This window comes from Saimiri boliviensis, chromosome 20 (assembly GCF_048565385.1).
Source record: "Saimiri boliviensis isolate mSaiBol1 chromosome 20, mSaiBol1.pri, whole genome shotgun sequence".
In the NCBI taxonomy this organism is placed as follows: domain Eukaryota; kingdom Metazoa; phylum Chordata; class Mammalia; order Primates; family Cebidae; genus Saimiri; species Saimiri boliviensis.
In genome coordinates, this window is record NC_133468.1 from 41,894,198 (window position 1) to 41,917,319 (window position 23,122).

Genomic DNA, 23,122 nt, shown 5'->3' on the forward strand with positions numbered 1-23,122 from the left:
TATTTATTCCTGGCCTTTGAAAAATAAAATTTGCTGTTTAGGCACGGCCTATCCAGCCCTCCAGACGCCTTGCTTTCTGTCTCCCTTTCTTCCGCACACTCTCTCTTCCAGGTATTGGGACCCTCTTGCAGGTCGAGAGACCCCCCGGCAGACGTGCTGTCCCAGAAGGGTCCCCGACACCAAGGGTTAAGGTCTTTTGTCTTCAGCTACCAGTGTGGGTAGAGAAAAACCATCAGGTGGGGGACAGGGTTAGGCAGGTCAGAGCTCAGACTCATTGGGCAGGGCTTGTTGCAGTCACTGTGGAGAGTGGGGGGTGGTTCTCATTCCAATTACGTTTGAAGGGGAATTATGGCTGCCTCTGCTGCTTCATACAGGTAACCAGGAAAATCAAGGAAGCTGGCTGTGGGCCGTTGCAGTGGCTCACGCCTATAATCCCAGCACTTTGGGAGGCCGAGGCGGGTGGATCACGAGGTCAAGAGATCGAGACCATCCCGGTCAACATGGTGAAACCCTGTCTTTACTAAAAATACAAAAATTAGCTGGGCATGGTGGTGCGTGCCTGTAGTCCCAGATACTCGGGAAGCTGAGGCAGGAGAATTGCTCGAACCTGGGAGGTGGAGATTGCAGTGAGGCGAGATTGCGCCATTGCTCTCTAGTGTGGCACCTGGCAACAGAGTGAGACTCTGTCTCAAAAAAAAAAAAAAAAAAAAAGAACAACCACCAAAAAAGTTTTTCTTGGTTTGTTTTGCAGCAATACCTAACTAATACGTGCACCCAGTGCAGAAGAGATGTCAGGACTTGATGGGTTGGTTACTGGTTGTTATAGTTACCTTCTATCAGTGGACATCCTAAAAGTACTGATTTTTTTTTCTGATTCAAAGTTGTATGTTTTGTAAGATAATATTGAGTAATGCAGAAAAGCATGTGGACATGTTTGCATGTGACAGGTGCAGGAGAAAACAAATAAACACAGCCTGGGCAGTAGGGCCAGCCAAACAGCAAAACAAGTTTGCCTTTAATCTGTTTTCTTCATATCTAAACACTGGAAGTGATGAGTGGGGAGAGACCTGAAGACATACAGTTTTAATCTCCTGTGACCCCATCGTCTTTATTTACTGTCTGCTCTCTGGAAGAAAAATGGGCAAGAAGTGGCCAGCAGCGGTGTACCTGTGGTTATTTTATTCTTGCTGCCCTCTGCTCCTTCTATGGTCACTATCAAAACTGAAGAGAGATGTTGGTAAAGGGAGGCGGTCCCCCATTACTTCCGGCAGAAAAGAGATGTTCAGCCCCTTCATCCCTCTGCTGTCAGAGCTGCACTTCAATGTGGCAGCTATTGGCCATGTGTGGCTACTGGCTGCCTGGAATGTGGCTGGTCTGAACTGCAATGTGCTAGAAAGGGAAAATACAGAGTTAATTTCAAAGATTTAGTTTCCAGTAAATATATATACTTCATTAATTATTACATATTGATCACATATTGAAATGATACGGTTTTAGATGTTCTGGGTTAAATTGTTACAATCAATTCCACCTGTTTCTTGTTTCTTTTTAAAGTTTGGCTCCTACAAAACTTAAAATTCACGTGTCGCCCAAATTTTATTTCAGAGGATCGCCTCCTTTTCAAAATTGCAGGCTGCCTGCTTAAAAACCAGAAGCCAGGAAGGTCATAAAATTGGAAAAATCTGAGTACTCGCTATTACCTTATTTGCTTTTGTGAACAGCCACACAATAGGTTATTTACACTGCAGGCGGCCTTACTCACAAGGTGAAACGCACGTGCTCTGCGGGATGGGCCCGGCCCGCTCCGGGAGGACGCCCCGCCCGAGGACGCTGCAGCGTCGGCAGTCCGCCCGCGCCGAGCTCCGCTTCCGGCACTCGGGCCACACGGGGCGGGGCCTCAGACGTTGCCCAGTCGGGGACGCAGCTTCCGGGATGCGGCGGGGCCTTTGTGTCTCCCGCCGCCGGAGCGTGGCGTCGTGTCTTCGCCGCTCTGCGCCCTCTGCCCGGAAAGGCCGCGGCCCCGTGACCCTGTGATCTGCAGAAACTCGGAGCTGCGCGGCTGAGACGCCGCGACCGCCTGAAGCCCGGACATGGTGAGCCCGCCGGGTCGGCCTCCCGAGAGGGGGGGGGCCTGGCTGGAACCGGCTGGAAGCGACGGCGGGGCTCGGGCCTCCCCGCGGGCGGCTCCCGGACCCGCGGCCCGAGTTCTCCGCGGCGCGGCCCGGCCCGCGGCCCCCTTCGGACGTAAGATGGCGGCTGCGGCCGGACCGGGCGTCCTGCCTCCTCCCTGCGCGGCGACTCGGCCCCGGCCTGGAGCCGTCTCCGGGCAGCGCGGCACCCGCAGGGCCGCGTCTCCCCGGCTGTGCGGGGACCGCGGGAGGGTCGTCCGGGGAGAGTCCTGGCCCGGGCTGCGGGGTTCATCCGTGGGAAGGGCTTCGGTCCGTGGGGTTCCCGGGCCCTTTTTTTTTAAATTAAAAATTCATGGAAGTCACCGCGAATATGTTAGAATTTAATCATGCCGGGCGCGGTGGCTCACGGCTATAATCCCAGTACTTTGGGAGGCCGAAGCGGGTGGATCACGAGGTCAAGAGATCGAGACCATCCTGGTCAACATGGTGAAACCCCGTCTCTACCAAAAATACAAAAAACTAGCTGGGCGTGGTGGTGCATGCCTGTAATCCCAGCTACTCAGGAGGCTGAGGCAGGAGAATTGCCTGAACCCAGGAGGCGGAGGTTGCGGTGAGCCGAGATCGCGCCATTGCACTCCAGACTGGGCAACAAGAGTGAAACTCCGTCTCAAAAAAAAAAAAAAAAAAAAAAAAGTATTTATGGGAGTCAAGGTAAAAATATTAAAGAATTTAATCGAAGAGCAATTCAGGAATTTTAGAGCACCCAGCCATGGTTTGTAGTTTGTGGTCCATGGGAAGAGCTTGAAGGAAACACTCTTATAAGATGCATAATGAAAAAAAAAAAACAAGTTTAATAATTGGTTAGGCACTGTTATGTCGTTTTTTAATTTGTATAATTAAGGTGGAAATTTCCTGTTCCTATAATCGAAGGTTAATTAGCAGTTTACATTTGGTTAAGCCTGAATTTTGTTTCCCTGCAGTGTAATTTACACCGAACGCCTCCCCCATCCCACCCGGCAAAATGCATTTGAGTTAATTTTATTTTATTTTTTTGTTTTTTATTTTATTTATTTATTTATTTTTTGACGGAGTTTCGCTCTTGTTACCCAGGCTGGAGTGCAATGGCGCAATCTCGGCTCACCGCCACCTCCGCCTCCTGGGTTCAGGCGATTCTCCTGCCTCAGCCTCCTGAGTAGCTGGGATTACAGGCACGCACCACCATGCCCAGCTAATTTTTTGTATTTTTTTAGTAAAGACGGAGTTTCACCATGTTGACCAGGATGGTCTCGATCTCTTGACCTCGTGATCCACCTGCCTTGGCCTCCCAAAGTGCTGGGATTACAGGCTTGAGCCACCGCGCCCGGCGAGTTAGTTTAGTTTAAAGTGGGAACCCAGGTACTAGAGCCATCTCAGTCTAATTGCCTGCCACTGAATTATTTTCACATCCACAGGGGAGTGATTTTCCCCTGCAGTTTTCGCATATGTCCTAAGCAGGGTCACAAGGTCAACCCCCCATCCGCCATTCCTCCAACCAAAACCTGGCTTGCAGCAAAATACTAAATTTTCAGTTTCTTCTGACATTCGCAAATGCCAGCTTCCCCTTCCTAATAAATATAATCAACTGTGTCCTTTAGTGTACATTTTCGATGTCATATTTTATCATTTTTGTTAACACATTTTAAAAGACTTGTTTTCTGTTGTAAGTATTTCTCATGAGTAGAAAGCAAAGAATATAATCCTCTGACATTGTATTGTAAATCTCTGTGCCTCTTTTCTTTTTATCTTTCCTAGGCACAGAGGTCTTATCAGAAAGTTTTTGGGTTACCGTTGGTTTCCCTTTGGAAACTTTATAGGGGGATGTGTTCTCAGCCACCCTTCAGTTTTTTTTCTCGTCCTGGGTTTCAAGTACTGTCTGGGGAAAGATACCTACCATGGCAATGTCTGCTAGAGTGTCTAGTGAAGACCGTCTCCTGGGTCATTTTATCTCACAGGACAAACTGAGTTATGGAATGTGTTCTCTCAAGGGAGCAGGTGGATGCCCTGGGGCTGAGAGGCATCTCCTGGGCTACTCTTCCTTTGAAAAGCTTACCCTTTGAGATATTAAGGTTGTCTTCACTCAACCTGGCTTTCATTTCTTGAAGAAACATTGCTGGTCAGCCAGTCACATGCTGGTATTGGGAGGAAAACACCAAAATTATTTCTGTCCCCAGGAATCGTTTTAGATTTGCGGAGAAAAAAAAAAAGTATCCCAAAAGACACAAAAAACCTGACCCTGCTGAGGTGGTACAAGGACTTGCAAAATAAGATGCATCTGAGATACAGTGCACTGTCTTCTGAGAGGGTGGTTATTGAGCGCTTAAGTAAGCTGGATGGGGTGGGAGAATCTCTCAAGTAATTCGGTGACCTGTCTAGACACATGAGTCAGACAAATCTGTTTTGTTTTTTTTTTTTTTGAATCTCGCTCTGTTGCCCATGCTGGAGTGAAGTGGCATGATCTCAGCTCACTGCAACCTCTGCCTCCTGGGTTTGAGCGATTCTCCTGTCGTCGAAGCCTTCCTTGTAACTGGAATTACAGGCACACAACACCACACCTGGCCAGTTTTTTTTGTGTGTGTTTTAGTAGAGACTGGGTTTCACTATTTTGTCCAGGCTGGTCTTGAACTCCTGAGCTCAGGCAATCTACCTGCTTCAACCTCCCAAAGTGCTAGGCGTGTGAGACACCACACCTACTGACAAATGTGTTTTATGATCAGCACTGCCACTTTCTGGGTTTGTCACCTTGAAAAGATTTGTTTACTTATTTTGACTTGCATTTTATCAGGGCCTGAAAAGTAAGAAATATTTACAAAGGGCATAAAAGAGGAGAGTTTCAGGAAAAAATTAATACATAATTGCATACTCTGTTTGTTAAAAATTCTTCTACCTTTTTTTTCCTCCCAGAGTGAGTTCAGGAATTTTGTCACTTCCGGTTTTTTTTTTTTTTTTTTTTTTTTTTAAGATGGTGTCATGCTCTGTTACCCAGACTGGAGTACAGTGGCCCAATCTCGGCTTATTGCTAACTCTGCCTCCTGGGTTCAAGCAGTTCTCCTGCCTTAGCCTCTTGAGTAGCTGGGATTACTGGTGCGTCCCACCACACCTGGCTAATTTTTGTATTTTTAGTAGAGGTGGGGTTTCACTAAGTTAGTCAGGTTGGTAACTCCTGACCTTGTGATCTGCCTGTCTAGGCCTCCCAAAGTGCTGGGAGGTGAGCCACCGAGGCCAGCCTTGGGCTTTCTTTCATAGGGAGGAGCAAACAAGATTAGAAAGAAGATGGGAGGGGAACAGCAAATGGAGGGAATCAGACTTTAGGGGGCCACAGTGGCTCACACCTGTAATCCCAGCACTTTGGGAGACAGGCAGACGGATCACCTAAGGTCAGGAATTTCAGACCAGCCTGGCCAACATAGTGAAACCCCACCTCTACTAAAAATACAAAATTCATCTGGGTGTGGTGGCAGGTGACTGTAATCCTAGCTACTAGGGAGACTGAGGCAGGAGAATCGCTTGAACCTGGGAGATGGAGGTTGCAGTGAATTGAGTGTCACTGCTCTCCAGCGTGGGTGACAAAGTAAGACTCTGTCTCCCAAAAAAAAAAAAAAAAAAAATTAGATTTTAGATGAGAGAATGTTTTACCCTGAAGTCAGTATGTTCTTAGGAGGGATATAAAATGCGGTTGTATGTTGGCTCAGACTGAAGGAAGCTCAAAGTGCAGGAGTCTGTGGGAAGGAGATAAACTTAAGTTTGATTAAGAGGTATTTTGTTTTTGACCACTGAAGCTAAATTCAGCTGACTTTTTAATGAGAAAAAGAAAATGTTCAGTCTGTATCTGGCTATGTGATAAGTAAGAAAAGAGAGCACCATCTAAGTCATAATGGGAAGGGTGTTTCTTTCCATAAACTGTTCCTGGAGAACACAAAGGATGGAGAATTTGATAAATCACAGCTACTTACCAGGATTATCTTTGTGCTTCATTTTTTCCCACATATTTTTTCTGTCCTATACATTTTTTCTACTTTACTTTTACTGGGTTGTATCATTTATAATAAACTGGTCAACGTTAAGTACAGTGTTTTGCTGAGGTCTGTGAGCAGCTCTATCAAATTACTGAACTGGAGGGAGGTTATGGGAGTCCCCAGTTTTTAAGCAGTAGCTTAGTGGCTGAGATCTGCAGTGAGGACAGTGTTGTGGGACTGTGCCCTGAATCAGGATGCTTGCTGACTCTGGATGGTGTCAGAATACAAACACTAGAAAATGAGTTGGTGTTGGAGAATTGCTTGGTGTTCACCAATCTACAGATTTGGGTCCAGAAGAAAGATACCACAGAGGCCTGGCCTGGAATAGAACTCTGGGTTTCTGGGAATGGGAGGCTCTGCTCTCCTGTACACAGGCTGTAACACTGCCCATTGCCTTAGGATTCCAGGTCTCCTGCTATGGTGAGAGAGGACTGAAAATGTAGAGGAAAGAAGCTTTGATAACAGACACCCTTTTCCCATAGCTGCTACCACATGATTCCCACCCACTCGCAAACATAACCACTAGACACTGATGTGTCCACACCCTTCCCGGGACTAGGCACCACTCTCAGGAATTTCACCACAGCATTTTTGAACCTATTATTTCTTGCCCACGAAAGTTTCTACACATCTCTTCACATATCCCCGCTCTCGGACATGGAATCTGTAGCAGCAACCTGCTTTCTTCACCAACGTAGGGTTCTACGCCACCTGTTCATAATATCATCTGCCTGCATGGACATGAATAAATCAAAGGACAGCCCACACCTGCACCACTCTCTGTAGCACACACCAGTCGTACCTACATTGCACTCTCCCCTACCAATGAATCTTTTTAACTTTTGTTTTTGGTTCAGGGGTACACATGCAGGATTGTTACATAGGTAAAATAGTGTCATGGAGGTTTGGTGTAGATTATTTTGTCTCTGAGGTACTAAGCATAGAACCTAATGGGTATTTTTTTTCCTGATCTTCTTTGTCCTCCCACCCTCTACCCTCAACTAGGCCTCAGTGTCTGTTCCTCTTTGTCTCCATGTGTTGTTATTATTTCACTTTTCCTTACAAATGACAGCATGCATTTGGTTTTCTGTTTCTGCGTTAGTTTCTTTTTTTTTTCTTGAGACGGAGTTTTGCTCTTGTTACCCAAGCTGGAGTGCAATGACGCGATCTTGGCTCACCGCAACCTCCGCCTCCTGGGTTCAGGCAATTCTCCTGCCTCAGCCTCCTGAGTAGCTGGGATTACAGGCACGCACAACCATGCCCAGCTAATTTTTTGTATTTTTAGTAGAGACGGGGTTTCACCTTGTTGACCAGGATGGTCTCGATCTCTTGACCTCGTGATCCACCCGCCTTGACCTCCCAAAGTGTTGGGATTATAGGCGTGAGCCACCGCACCCAGCTCTGCGTTAGTTTCTAAGGAGAATGGTCTCTAGCTCCCGTCCATGTTGCTGCAAAGAAAATGATCTTATTCCTGTTTTATAGCCACAGAGTATTCCATTATTTTCATGTATTTATTTTGATTTATTTATTTTTTTGAGACAGAGTCTCACTCTGTCACCCAGGCTGGAGTGCAGTGGCACAGTCTTAGCTCATTGCAACCTCCGCCTCCTGAGTTCAAGTGATTCTCCTGTCTCAGCCTCCTGAGTAGCTGTAACTATAGGCATGCACCACCACGCCTGGCTAATTTTTGTATTATTTGTAGAGAGGGGTTGGCCAGGCTGGTCTTGAACTCCTGACCTTGTGATCTGCCTACCTCTGCCTCTGAAAGTTCTGGGATTACAGGCATGAGCCACTGCGCCTGGCCTATATTTTGTTTTTGTTAAATCTTTTATTTATTTTTGGGGACAGGGTCTTAGAGTCTTTCATCCAGGCTGGAATGCAGTGGTGTGATCTTGGCTCACTGCAGCCTCAATCTCAATCTCCCAGGCTCAAACAATCCTCCTACCTAAGCCCCCCAAGTAGCTGGGACTACAGCATGCACCACCACTCCTGGCTAACTGTTTTTTCGTTTTTGTATTTTTTGTAGAGACAGGGTTTTTCCATGTTACCCAGACTGGTCTCCAATTCCTGAGCTCAGGCAATCCACCTGCATCACCCTGACTACATGCTGGGATTACAGGCGTGAGCCAGCAAGCCCATTGAGTCTACCATTGAGGGTATTTAGGTTGATTCCATGTCTATGGTACTGTGCATAGTGCTGCAATGAACATGCATGAGTCTTTATGATAGAATAATTTATATTCTTTGGGTATATGCCTAATTAGGAGGTGGGTTAAATGATGATTATGTTTTTAGTTTTGTGAGGAATTGTCACACTGTTTTTTAAAATGGTTGAACGAATTTACACTCCTACTGACAGAATATAAACATTCTTTACAACTTTGCCAGCACATCTATTATTTTTTGGCTTTTTAGTAGTAGCCATTCTGACTGGTATGAGATGGCATCTCATTGTGGTGGTTTTTTGTTTTTTTTTTTTTTTGCATTTCTCTAATGATTAGTGATGAGCATTTTTTCATATGCTTTTTAGCCCCATTTTTTTTTTTTGAGGCGGAGTCTTGCTCTGTTGCCCAGTCTGGAGTGCAGTGATGTGATCTCCGCTTACTGCAGCCTCTGCCTGCTGGGTTCAAGCAATTCTCCTGCCTCAGTCTCCTGAGTAGCTGGAACTACAGGCACTCATCACCACGCCCAGCTAATTTTTGAATTTTTTTAGTAGAGACAGGATTTCACCATATTGGCCAGGCTGGTCTCGAACTCCTGTCCTTGTGATCCACCTACCTCAGCCTCCCAAAGTGCTGGGATTACAGGCGTGAGCCACTGTGCCTGGCCTGAGGCAGGAGAATTGCTTGAATCAAGGAGGCGGAGATTGCAGTGAGCCAAGATTGCGCACTCCGGCTTGGGCCACAAGAGTGGAACTCTATCTCAAAGAAAAAAAAAAAAGCATGTGTTTATGTCCTTTGCCTACTTTTTAATAAGATTGTTTTTATTTTATATTTTTGTAGACTTAAACTTAAGTTCTTTATGGATTCTGGATATTAGACCTTTGTCAGAAGCATACTTTGCAAATATTTTTCTTTATTCTCTACCTTATTTGTTTACTCTGTTGATAATTTCTTGTGGTTTTTTATGTTTTCTGTGAAGATGCTCTTTAATTTGGTCCCATTTATAGATTTTTGCTTTTGTAGCAGTTGCTTCTGGTATCTTCATCATAAAATTGTTTCCAGTTTCTAGTCTAGAATGGTATTTCCTAGCTTATATTCCAGGGTATTTTATAATGTTAAGTTTTACATTTAAGTCCTTAATTCATCATGTGTTTATTTTTGGATATAGTGTAAGCAAGGAGTCCAGTTTTAATCTTTTACATAGTGCTAACTAGTTACTACAAAACCATTTATTAAATAGGGAATTCTTCCCACATTTCTCTTGTTAGCTTTGTTAAAAATAAGATGACTGCCAGGCACGGTGGCTCAAGCCTGTAATCCTAGCACTTTGGGAGGCCAAGGCGAGTGGATCACAAGGTCAAGAGATCGAGACCATCTTGGTCAACAAGGTGAAACCCCATCTCTACTAAAAATACAAAAAATTAGCTGGGCATGGTGGCACGTGCCTGTAATCCCAGCTACTCAGAAGGCTGAGGCAGAATTGCCTGAACCCAGGAGGCGGAGGTTGCGGTGAGCCGAGATCAGCCTGGGTAACAAGAGCGAAACTGTCTAAAAAAAAAAAAAAAAAAAAAAAGATGACTGTAGGTGTGCCACATTTATTTCTGGGTTTTCTATTCTGTTAATTTGGTCTCAGTCTGTTTTTGTACTGGTGGTATATATCATGTTGCTGTGATTCCTGTAGTCCTATAGTATAGTTTGAAGTTGAGTAATGTGATTCCTCCAGCTTTGTTCTTTTCGCTTAGGATTGCCTTTGCTATTTGGGTACTTTTTTGGTTCCATATAAATTAAAAAACTTTTTTTTTTGGTTCTCTAAAGAATGTTTTTGGTAGTTTGATAGAAATAGCATTAGATTTGTAAATTTCTTTGGGCAGTTTTGCAATTTTTTCCTTTTAGACAGAGTTTCACTGTTGTTGCCCAGGCTGCATTGGTATGATCTTGGCTCGCTGCAACTTCTGACTCTTGCGTTCAAGTGATTCTCGTGCCTTAGCTTCCCAAGTAGCTAGGATTACAGGCCTGCGCCACCATGCCTGGCTAATTTTTTTTTTTTGAGACGGAGTTTCGCTCTTGTTACCCAGGCTGGAGTGCAATGGCACGATCTCGGCTCACCGCAACCTCTGCCTCCTGGGTTCAGGCAATTCTCCTGCCTCAGCCTCCTGAGTAGCTGGGACTACAGGCACGCACCACCACGCCTAGCTAATGTTTTGAATTTTTTAGTAGAGACGGGGTTTCACCATGTGGACCAGGATGGTCTCGATCTCTCGACCTCGTGATCCACCCGCCTCAGCCTCCCAAAGTGCTGGGATTACAGGCTTGAGCCACCGCGCCTGGCTATGCCTGGCTAATTTTGTGTTTTTAGTAGAGATGGGGTTTCACCATGTTGGTCAGGCTGGTCTTGAACTCCTGCGCTCAGGTGATCTGCCCATCTTGGCCTCTCAAAGTGCTGGGATTACAGGTGTGAGCTACCGTGCCTGGCTGATACTGATCTTTTCTATCTGTGAGCATTAAATGTTTTTCCATTTGTTTGTGTAATGTCTGACTTATTGAAGCAGTGTTTTGTAATTTTTTTTTTTTAACTGCATTTTAGGTTTTGTGGTACATGTGAAGAACATGCAAGATTGTTGCATAGGTACAAACATGGCAGTGTGGTTTGCTGCCTTCCTTCCCCTCACCTGTATCTGTCATTTCTCCCCATGCTACCTCTCTTCCCACCTCCCCACCCCTGCATCCCTCCCCCATTTCCCCCCAACGGACCCCAGTGTGTGATGCTCCCCTCCCTGTGTCCATGTGTTCTCATTGTTCAACACCTGCCTATGAGTGAGAACATGGGGTGTTTGATTTTCTGCTCTTGTGTCAGTTTGCTGAGAATGATGGTTTCCAGGTTCATCCATGTCCCTACAAAGGACGCAAACTCATCGTTTTTGATCGCTGCGTAATATTCTTTGGTGTATATGTACCACATTTTCCCTATCCAGTCTATCATCGATGGGCATTTGGGTTGGTTCCAGGTCTTTGCTATTGTAAACAGTGCTGCAATGAACATTCGTGTGCATGTGTTCTTATAGTAGAATGATTTATAATCCTTTGGATATATATCCAGTAATGGGATTGCTGGGTCAAATGGGATTTCTATTTTTAGGTCATTGAGGAATCGCCACACTGTCTTCCACAATGGTTGAATTAATGTACACTCCCACCAACAGTGTAAAAGTGTTCCTATTTCTCCACATCCTCTCCAGCATCTGTTGTCTCCAGATTTTTTAATGATCGCCATTCTAACTGGTGTGAGATGGTATCTCGATGTGGTTTTGATTTGCATTTCTCTAATGACCAGTGATGATGAGCATTTTTTCATATGTTTGTTGGCCTCCTGTATGTCTTCTTTTGTAAAGTGTCTGTTCATATCCTTCACCCATTTTTGAATGGGCTTGTTTGTTTTTTTCTTGTAGATCTGTTTTAGTTCTTTGTGAATTCTGGATATCAGCCCTTTGTCAGATGGGTAGACAGCAAAAATTTTTTCCCATTCTGTTGGTTGCCGATTCACTCTACTGACTGTTTTTTTGCCGTGCAGAAGCTGTGGAGTTTGATTAGGTCCCATTTGTCTGTTTTGGCTTTTGTTTTCTTGAGACGGAGTTTCGCTCTTGTGACCCAGGCTGGAGTGCAGTGGCCTGATCTCGGCTCACCGCAACCTCTGCCTCCTGGGTTCAGGCAGTTCTCTTGCCTCAGCCTCCTGAGTAGCTGGGATTACAGGCACGCGCCACCATGCCCAGCTAATTTTTACTATTTTTAGTAGAGACGGGGTTTCACCATGTTGACCAGGATGGTCTCGATCTCTCGACCTCGTGATCCACCCGCCTCGGCCTCCCAAAGTGCTGGGATTACAGGCTTGAGCCACCGCGCCCAGCCTTAATTTTTTGTATTTTTAGTAGAGACGGGGTTTCACCATGTTGACCAGGATGGTCTCGATCTCTTGACCTTGTGATCCACCCGCCTCGTCCTCCCAAAGTGCTGGGATTACAGGCTTGAGCCACCGCGCCCGGCCGGCTATTCCTTAGATTTCTAAAGCCAGTGTCTACTGAAAATCAGATGTTCAAGAGTTTAAGAATATGTCCAGGGACCTGGCTGTTTTAGGAGAAAATAAAATTAGAAATAAGAGCCTTAATTCTTTTTTTTTTTTTTTTGGAGACGGAGTTTCGCTCTTGTTACCCAGGCTGGAGTGCAATGGCGCAATCTCGGCTCACCGCAACCTCCGCCTCCTGGATTGAAGCAATTCTCCTGCCTCAGCTTCCTCTGAGTAGCTGGGATTATAGGCACGCGCCACCATGCCCAGCTAATATTTTGTATTTTTAGTAGAGACGGGGTTTCACCGTGTTGACCAGGATGGTCTCGATCTCTTGACCTCGTGATCCACCCGCCTCGGCCTCCCAAAGTGCTGGGATTACAAGCTTGAGCCACCGTGCCCGGCTAAGAGCTTTAATTCTTCTACCTGTTGGAAACAGGTTTATGACATTGGAAGAAATCCACACTGAGACAATGGATTACTCAGCAATACTAGTTTTACTTCCTGCAGGAAGAATGTAACTTGCTGGCTGAACAGAGGAGACAGGGACGTTTATAACTTTAATAATGTGATGCAATTGCCCTACTGCTGTGTCCAGTTTCTGTTGGCCGGCACTGACCTCACATTCTATGCTTGACCCAATTGGCTAAAAACTTCAAAATTTTCTAAAGAAGTAAAGGCAAAGGAGAACAAAGGAAAAGAGGTAACTTGAGTAATGCTTAGAGAAGTGATAACATTTTCAAGTAAGGAAGGGGAGTAAGCTATGACCTAAGAGTTGCCTGGGCTTGTCCATACATGTCAGGGCAAATATCTAGGTTAAAGTGTAAGAACTAAGAACACGGGATGCACTTATTTCTTTATTATGGCTAACAACTACTTTAAGATTATTAGCAAAAGCTTTAAATTAAATTAACCTTTGAAGAAACTATTACTGGTAATGAACTAAGAGGAAAGCTTTAGAGGAACCTTTTATTCTTATTATCTATATATCTGAAAATAATGTTTTGTTTATCTTTTTTCTTAAAAGTATTTAAATTAAATGTACATTTTTTGGAAATGTATGTAAATTATATTAACAGCTAAGTAAGCCTTTTGTTACTCTATTTGACTCAAATTGTCTTTAGGATCTCGGATTCATTGCTTTCGTTTTTGCTTTGGCGAAAGTTTTTTTTTTTTTTTTAACTTTTAGTATTTAAAAGTAGACGCAGGGCTGGGCACAGTGGTTTATACCTGTAATCCCAACACTTTGGAGGCTGGGGGTGGGGACCATGAGGTTAGGAGTTTGATAATAGCCTGACCAACATGGTGAAATCCTGTCTCTACTAAAAATACAAAAATTAGTTGGGCATGGTGATGCACGCCTGTAATCCAGCCTCAGGAGGCTGAGGCAGGAGAAACACTTGAACCAAAGAGACAGAGGTTGCAGTGAGCCAAGATTGTGCCACTGCACTCTAGCCTGAGCAACAGAGTGAGGCTCCGCTTCAGAAAAAATAAAGTAGACACAGACTTGTTTGGGTTTAAGTTCATTTTAAGAGCACATGAAAGTTGAGCACAAAGATAGGATTAAATTCAGCAATGAAGAATGATAAGGTGTAAAAGAGTCATTTCTTTGATAGAAAACTGATTATCCTAGGTAATTATCTAACTATTTTCAGGCTAAAGTATGTACACTGCAAAAGCAAGACTACACTGAACAGTGGAGTCTGTAGTTGTATTTTGCTATGTATTACTTCAGAAAAGTTAGCATAGTTATGTGTAGTGTTTGTAGACAAACCACATTTATGTAAATTAAGCAGTATTTTCTACAATATTAAGAATTTAAGGCCACCCTTAAATCTCATTTTAATGTTGTTATTTGTACTTTATTTTTTCTTTTGAGGTGGATTCTTGCTCTGTTGTGCAGGCTGGAGTGCAATGGTGCGATCTCAACTCACTGCAACCTCCACCTTCCGGGTTCAAGTGATTCTCCTGCCTCAGCCTCAATTGTAGTGGGGATTATAGGTGCCCACCACCACGCCAGGCTAATACTTGTAGTTTTAGTGGGGATGAGGTTTTGCCTTTTGGCCAGGCTGGTCTTGAACTCCTGACCTTATGTGACCCACCTGCCTCGGCCTCCCAAAGTGCTGGGATTACAGGTGTGAGCCACTGTGCCCAGACTGTTATTTATGCTTTAAAATATAAATTGTTTTAATTGAATTATGTTTACAGACAAGTTTTTAAAATTCTGCATACCTAATGACTAGTACATTACAATTATTTATACTTTTTTTGTAGCTAATATCCAAATAAAATTCACTACCAAATTGTTACAGTAGATATTAGTATGACAGGCATATTAATTTATCAAATAGGGATAATAACAGATGAGCATGATTTTAGTGTTTTCCATTTTATTAAATTGGAGTGCTGCTATTACAGGACAAATAAGGGTGTTGTGGCCACCTGAAAACCATAATACCGCTTTAGTTAGCCATGTTGCAAGCTCAGATATATTTTACTGTATGAATAAAGTCAGATTCCAATTCTTTATCAAAAAGTTCAGTGGAACCTGTCAGATGTATTTCAGTATAGAACCCCTATTCAATGGCTAGGAGATGAGAGAGCAGCAAAGATGGAAGAGAAACCTTATAAAATTCTGTGGAGAATATGCCACTTTTCTTCATAATGCTCACGTTTCACATGCTAAGGATAGCTGTGCACTTTGGCTGTTTACAGAGATACGCGTTTTAGAGAAATATTTTCTGGCTGACTTGATCAATCTTTTATCTGAATTTTTTCTTAAGATGAACTTCTTTTTTTCTCTCAATATACTCTTTCTCAGTCTGAGAGCTGTTTTTCTCTTTAATGCTTTGTATGTCTGTGTGAGAAGCAATATCACTATCCCATGGTGTCTGTGAATGAGTTGGCCTGTCACAGTGAGAACTCTTGGAGCTATCAGGCTGGAAACTTAGCATTATATTTTCCATGTCGCCGTTATAAATAGAAACTGAGTCTGAAACAGTGCTCCTGTTCCCATTATTGTGAAGGTACTGTCCTACCTAGGAGGCCTGCAGTCTCTTCTCCTACAGCTCAGACCTCACTCTCTGATGTGGCACTGGAGTGCTGCTGTTTACGTAAGATGTGATCAGCCAGCTGTGAGCTGTGTGCTGTGGGCATATCAGTGGCAGATGGTAGGAGTCAAGAGAAGACACCAGCCACTAGGAGATAGCAAGCTGAAATGCTGCAGCCGAATGCTCAGAGTAGAGAGCTATTGCTTTAAAATATAAATAGCCAAAAAGATAGCACCATGTTCAACCATTTCTGTAGGAGAGGGAGAACCTACCTTATGCAGGCACCTGGCTTCAAGTTTCAAAACTGCCTTCTGTCATGAAGATGTGAAAAGTTTATTTTTTCATTGAATATAACAAATTAGCTTAACATGTATCGCCTCCTCAATTGCCAGATGAATTTAGGATGAACTATGTATAACATGGGGCTGTAAATGATTCTGTTCGTGGTCTAATTATGGTGACTTTCTGTCTTTGCAATCTTTTAAGCAGATTGACTGTGATGCATGTCACATTCTAATTGTTAATAGAACAGTTTTTCTGTTCTATTGTTGTGGAGTTTCTCTGTGGTTGCAGAAAATTTTTATTTTAATTTTGTTTCCCAAACATTGTCTAGAATTGCCAGGTATCATATAAACAAGACAAGGTGCCAGCCAAGCTTTACTTTCCCTCTTAGGCTGCCAGTCAACTCACGATTGAGCTGCAAAGTACGTTCTGTCCCCTAAATATGCAGGCAGAATTGTGTCTGTGCTTATTTGGTATCTATAGTCCTCTACAGTCACTTTTCTTGAGTTGGAGTTTTGCTCTTGTTGCCCAGGCTGGAGTGCAGTGGTGTGATCTCGGCTCATGGCAACATTCACCTCCTGGTTTCAAGCGATTCTTCACCTCAGCCTCCCAAGTAGCTGGGATTACAGGCGCACACTACCATGACCAGCTGATTTTTTGTAGAAACGGGATTTCACCACGTTAGCCAGGCTGGTCTTGGAACTTCTGACCTCAGGGGATCCACCTGGCTAGGTTTCCGAAAGTCCTGGGATTACAGGCATGAGCCACTGCACATGGCCGATGATTAAGTGTCTTTATGCAGCTGATGTGCATAAACCATTACAGTTAATCTGGTAGCTGCCCTTCTTTATTAGGTTTTCTTTGCATATAACAGTCTTTGGAAAATGGGGGCTCTCATATTTGTTTACAGGCCAGAAAAACTAGGAAAACTCGCACTCCTTCCACTTACTGAATGCTTGACAAAATATTCTTGGGCAAAAAACATTGGCATTACTGGTGAGCTTCTTAGAAATCAAGAAACTCAGACTTTATTCTAGATCTTCTGAAAAGATAAATGCAGAGCAAGCTCTCCAGTTTATTGTACACATTAACGTTTGAGAGATACCTTCGAACCTCATGTCTTTTCCATCTGAAATATATACACTCAAAAATGTATGTTTGTGTTCATGCTCTTAATTTTATACTTTATCATCCAGAAAAGTATCATATATATACTGGTGTTGTGGATCTTCATTCTCTTTTCTCAGAGTTAGAGAGTATACTAGAAAATATTTGTGGAAATTATTTTATTGGATAATTTCAGTCATTCCTGTGTGTGAGAACTTGTTCTCATTACTCTCTCATTTCACCGTAAGTCAAATAAAAAATTCTGCCCATGGCCACTTAGTAAATATATGTGTGTCTGTGTATGTGTGTTTTTCAGGGACCACTGACATTTAGGGATGTGAAAATAGAATTCTCTCTGGAGGAGTGGCAATGCCTGGACACTGCACAGCGGAATTTATATAGAGATGTGATGTTAGAGAACTACAGAAACCTGGTCTTCTTGGGTGAGGATAACTTCAATACACAATTCCTAGCATGCCCTAAAGATTTCATTTCTTTTTGTAGAATGTTTTCTGGTAATTTATGCTTTGCATAAATGAGTTTCAGATGCCAGTTTTTAAGAAAACAAAGATTTGTTAGTGTAGAAAAGAACTTCAAGATGTTTCATTTTAACCTGAACTTTCCACGTTCCTAGGCTGATGTATATCCTTCACTCTAGATTAGTGGTAATTCCAGAAATTTATTGGCATAAAATAGTGTTGTCACCACCAATTTTTTGATTCAGTAGTACTGGACAGTATTAAATGAAGGATCTACAAATTTAAAATATTTTTAAAATATTTAAATATTTCTGTCATAAATTAGTATTTGGGGATTAATTTACTAATCTATTACATCCTCTTTACTGAACACATTACTTTGTTGGTAATTGGAGAATATAAGCAAGATTTATGTTAATTATTTTTAATAAAACAGGTATTGCTGTCTCTAAGCCAGACCTGATCACCTCGCTGGAGCAAGGAAAAGAGCCCTGGAATATGAAGAGTCATGCGATGGTAGCCAAACCCCCAGGTAGGTGAGATAGTGAATACAACAGATGACACATCCAAAAGTTAAGGAGAAGGCCAGTCTTTTTTTTTTTTTTTTTGAGACGGAGTTTCATTCTTGTTGCCCAGGCTGGAGTGCAATGGTGCAATCTCGGCTCACCGCAACCTCCGCCCTCAGGGTTCAGGTAATTCTCCTGCCTCAGCCTCCTGAGTAGCTGGGATTACAGGCACGTGTCACCATGTCCAGCTAATGTTTTGTATTTTTAGTAGAGACGGGGTTTCACCATGTTGACCAGGATGGTCTCGATCTCTTGACCTTGTGATCCACCCACCTTGGCCTCCCAAAGTGCTGGGATTATAGGCATGAGCCACTGCGCCCGGCCAAGGCCAGTCTTTAAAATGTGATTTGGGAAACTATTTCCAAAGGAAATACTTTCTGGGAAGCCTGAGAATTTTTTAGTTTGCTCTGACGTAGGGTATCTTCTGTCTAATCCTTTTATATTTTCTAAGGTGATCTTCCTTGAAGTTTACAGTGAGAACCAAAGTCCTTTTTGTGACAATAAGAGACTGTAATTTGACTGCTTTTCTATTGCTTTTGGGGGACACACAAATACCTGCATAATTTTGAGAAACTCTCTGTTAAACTTTTTTTTTTTTTTTTCGGTGATGGAGTCTTGCTCTGTTGCCCAAGCTGAGGCTGGAGTTCAGTGGTGCGATCTCGGCTCACTGCAACTTCTGCCTCTCAGGTTCAAGCAGTTCTCCTGCCTCAGCCTCCCAAGTAGCTGGGAATATAGGTGTGCGCTACCACGCCCAGCTAATTTTTGTATTTTCAGTAGAGACGGGGTTTCACTATGTTGGCCAGGATGGTCTTGATCTCTTGACCTTGTGATCCTCCTGCCTCAGCCTCCCAAAGTGCTGAGATTACAGGCGTGAGCTACCACCCCCAGCCCAGAAACATATATTTTAATGCTATCATAAATAAAATTAAAAAAAAAATCTATTATATCAGGTAGTTTGTGTATGGAGCCACAACTTATATATTGTGCTGATTTACTGAGTATTAATTTAGACAGGTTCAAATGTTTATGATTTTTCTCTTTATAAGGTTATGTGATCTAGAAACAGCAACTTTCTGCTTATCTGTCTTAAATTTCAATGGCTTTTACATTTTTTTTTTTTTTTGAGACGGAGTTTCGCTCTTGTTACCCAGGCTGGAGTGCAATGGCGCGATCTCGGCTCACCGCAGCCTCTGCCTCCTGGGTTCAGGCAATTCTCCTGCCTCAGCCTCCCGAGTAGCTGGGGTTACAGGCACGCACCACCATGCCCAGCTAATTTTTCGTATTTTTAGTAGAGACGGGGTTTCACCATGTTGACCAGGATGGTCTCGATCTCTTGACCTCGTGATCCACCCACCTTGGCCTCCCAAAGTGTTGGGCTTTTACATTTTTTTAAAGTAATTCTTTTGTCACATACTTCCAGTGCTATGTTAAAAGCATTGACATTGACACAATATAGTTTGGCATTGGTGTTTGTAAATTTGAAGGAGCAGACATCTCTAAATTTTTATAAACTGGTTTCAGAAGGTAAAATATCTTTTGTCGGGTTTCCAGGGTGATGGGATGCCCTCTGAGTTTGTAGTAGAGATGGGTGTAGCTAGCTCACAGGCTGCTGGGTCTGCACTAGAGTCCACCTTTAGTTGGGTTGTTACAGGGGGCTTGGGTATTTGTAATTTCCATTTTTTTACAGACTGAATATCCTCCAGGACTTTGCTCTGTAGGGCAGACACTAGGGCAGGTTTCTGTAGTCAAATCTGCATATGGTGGACCTTGTATCAGGATGTAGATAAATATGGCTTTCACAAAGTACCAGAGAGGATTTCCCTGGGCCCATCTATAGATTTCTCTGTAGATAGAACTGGCCATAAACTGTGGCTTAAGGAGTTGGAATTGGGTCATTAAACTGCTTCAGGGACCACAGTAAAGGCCAAGGTCTGCAGGCCTTCCTGCATGGCTACAAATGTGTGTCTTCTTCCAGGCCTCTGGAAGGGCAGGACCTCTTCCAGACGGTGGCTGGGAGAAGTTTGGGATTGTTACACAGTAAGTTCAGAATTCTCAGTGGGACCAAATAGATTTTTTTATTTGTTTGTTTGTTTGTAGAAAGTGATTTATTTAGAGAGAGAGAGAAAAGGAGAGAGAAAGAAACAGCTAACTCTCACACTGAGTGAGAGAATCGAGAAAGATGGAATCCAGGAGAGGAAAGCAGCTTCCACACTGAGTGGAAGGGAATAGAGAGAGATGCAAGTCTAGGTGGGGAAGACAGGCTTCCACGAGAGAGTGTGGAAGGGGACCCCAAAGGGGAAATCCAGGAGAGCGAAAAACAGCTTCCATGAAAGGAGTGTTTGTGGAAGGGGACTCAAACATGGAGTCCCTAGATTTTTAAAAAATCTATTGTATCAGGTAGTTTATTTTAAGAGTATAGAGCCACAACTTATATATTGTGTTAATTTACTGCATATTAACTTAGACATGTTTAAATGTTTATGATTTTTCTCTGTATAAGATTATGTGACCTGTAAACAGTAACTTTCTATTTACTGGATGGTAAATGGTAGTGGGCCATTTTCTGGTCTGTAGCCAAGAACGGGAGTCCTGTAGTTGCCACCTAAATGAGGGCCTGCCTTCCGAAAAAAAATACTCCTCAGTCTTGGGTTTAGCAGTTTCACAATTTCTCCCTGGATCTCACAACTCTATTAAAATGCACTTATTTTTGAGATGGGTGTCTTGTTTCACAAACCATTCTGGTCTTGAAATGCACCTTTTATTTTCCTATCTTCCTGATGTCACTCTTCCTGTACATTTTTACTTTCTATTTTCTATTTCAAATTTGTCTGTAATTTTAGATTCAGACCTTTAGGACAATAGGCTAGGACAATATGCTAGGTCTAGCATATCCTATGCTAGACCTTTAGGACTAATTATCTAACTTACTTCACACATAACATGTAAACACATAACATGTAAATTTACATGTTATGTGTGAAGTAAGTTAGATAATTAGTTATTTAAATGTTACTTAAATGTTATTTACGTGTTATGTGTGAAGTAAGTTAGATAATTAGTAGACACTCCATAATTACTAAAATAGTTACTTACAAGTTTAAATTTGCTGCAGGCAAAAAGAAATAGGATTTTCACCCACTTACTTTAGCATATAGCTAAATTATAACATAATGTATCCCCCAGATACTTGTTTTTTATATCAGAGACACTAAACATATTCTGCAAAATATAAATTTTTTCTCTATTTGGCAATATAAGGATATTCTTTTATTCTAAAGTTGGATAGCAGCAATTTCACTTGTGTAAGAATAGCATATATTTAAAATATAAAAATTATCTGTTTTTGAAAATGCTTACTTATTGAAAGATTTTCATTAGGCTGGGCACGGTGGCTCACTCAGGCCTGTAATCCCAGCACTTTGGGAGGCCGAGGTGGGTGGATCACGAGGTCAAGAGATCGAGACCATCCTGGTCAACATGGTGAAACCCCGTCTCTACTAAAAATACAAAAAATTAGCTGGGCATGGTGGCGCATGCCTGTAATCCCAGCTACTCAGGAGGCGGAGGCAGGAGTATTGCCTGAACCCAGGAGATGGAGGTTGTGGTGAGCCGAGATCGTGCCATTGCACTCCAGCCTGGGTAACAAGAGCGATACTCTGTCTCCAAAAAAAAAAGATTTTCATTAAAATCTTCTACTTGTGATTCTACTGCATTTTCTGTGAAATTTTACTGCCATACAGTGCATGCCAATGTTTCAAATACTTGTCTTCCATGAGTACACAGTTATAGTCAAATATTGCAGTTATCTAGATGAATTATTTTTATTTTATTGTTTTGATTGAGACAGAGTCTTACTCTGTCACCAGGCTGGAGTGCAGTGGCGCAATCTTGGCTCACTGCAAGCTCGGCCTCCCAGGTTCAAGCAGTTCTCCTGCCTCAGCCTCCTGAGTAGCTGGGACTACAGGTGTGTACCACCAGCCCAGCTAATCTTTGTATTTTTAGTAGAGAACGGGTTTCACCATGTTGGCCAGGTTGATCTCAATCTCTTGACCTCATGATCCACCTGACTCGGCCTTCCAAAGTGCTTTACAGGTATGAGCCACCACGTCTGGTGACAAATTCTTTTTTTTTTTGAGATGGAGTTTCGTTCTTGTTACCCAGGCTGGAGTGCAATGGCGCGATCTCGGCTCACCGCAACCTCCGTCTCCTGGGTTCAGGCAGTTCTCCTGCCTCAGCCTCCTTAAGTAGCTGGGATTACAGGCATGTGCCACCATGCCCAGCTAAATTTTTGTAGTTTTAGTAGAGATGGGATTTCACCATGTTGACCAGAATGGTCTCGATCTCTTGACCTCGCGATCCACCTGCCTCAGCCTCCCAAAGTGCTGGGATTACAGGCTTGAGCCACTGCACCTGGCCAAAGTAAAATAATTTCTAACCAAGTGTTACTGAGAGGGAATATTTTTTTCTTATATTACATGAAAATTTGGAAAGTTCTGAGCCTTTTTTATCTTCTGTACTCCTCTGTACTAGTAGTTTTCTGTGTTGTAAGATTTCTTCCATAAAGATATTGATCTACTTGATGGTGTCCAGTAAGTTTTTAAATATTTATTATTTGTTGATGATTTACTTATTTATTTTTTTATAGAGATGGGGTCTTGCTATTTGGCCCATGCTGGTCTCAAACTGGCCTCAAGTGATCCTCCCACCTCAGCCTCCCAAAGTGCTGGGATTGAGCCATTGGGTATGAGCCATTGCACCCGGCCCCCAATAAGTTTTACATTCCACGTTTTAATTTTGTTTTGGACTCTAACTATATCACACAGTTCCTTTCGGGTCTGCAAAATTTTTGTTGGCAAAATTTTGTTTGTTTTATCTTGCAGTTCTCAAGGTTTTCTTCTTGTCTGTAACTTCTGAAGTTTGTGCTTAAATATGTGTTTGTCATAAGTATCTTTGTGTGTATCCTAGTTTGTCTGGCTTCTTCATTTTTATGATTTTTCAGTTATTGATTTTATGTTTTTTGCTTCCACAGTTTCTGCGGGGGGGGGATTGATATTTTGAATATTTTTGTTATCCTCATTTATCTGATTTTCAAAAATTGTGTTTCTATTTCACTCATTGAGTATTCAATTTATTTTAAATTTCTTTATAAATTTTTATTTTTTGTGGTTGCTTTCTAAAAATTTTACAATATTTTTGATGGGGCCATGTTGCCCTAATATTTTGTATACATTGTAATCT

At 42.8% G+C, this 23,122-nt stretch overlaps 1 protein-coding gene across 2 annotated transcripts in view; it reads left to right on the forward strand.

Moving 5' to 3' along the window:
* Positions 1-1,901: 1,901 nt before the first annotated feature.
* The window catches only part of LOC101053214 (uncharacterized), a 28,427-nt gene continuing 7,206 nt past the window's right edge, over positions 1,902-23,122 (forward strand). For both annotated transcript variants that reach the window (XM_039460727.2, XM_074390392.1), the window contains exons 1-3: positions 1,902-2,093; positions 17,156-17,282; positions 17,755-17,850. In XM_039460727.2, coding sequence (XP_039316661.2) covers positions 2,091-2,093; positions 17,156-17,282; positions 17,755-17,850 — 226 coding nt within the window. In that variant the 5' untranslated portion in view covers positions 1,902-2,090. The remainder of the gene's footprint in view (positions 2,094-17,155; positions 17,283-17,754; positions 17,851-23,122) is intronic.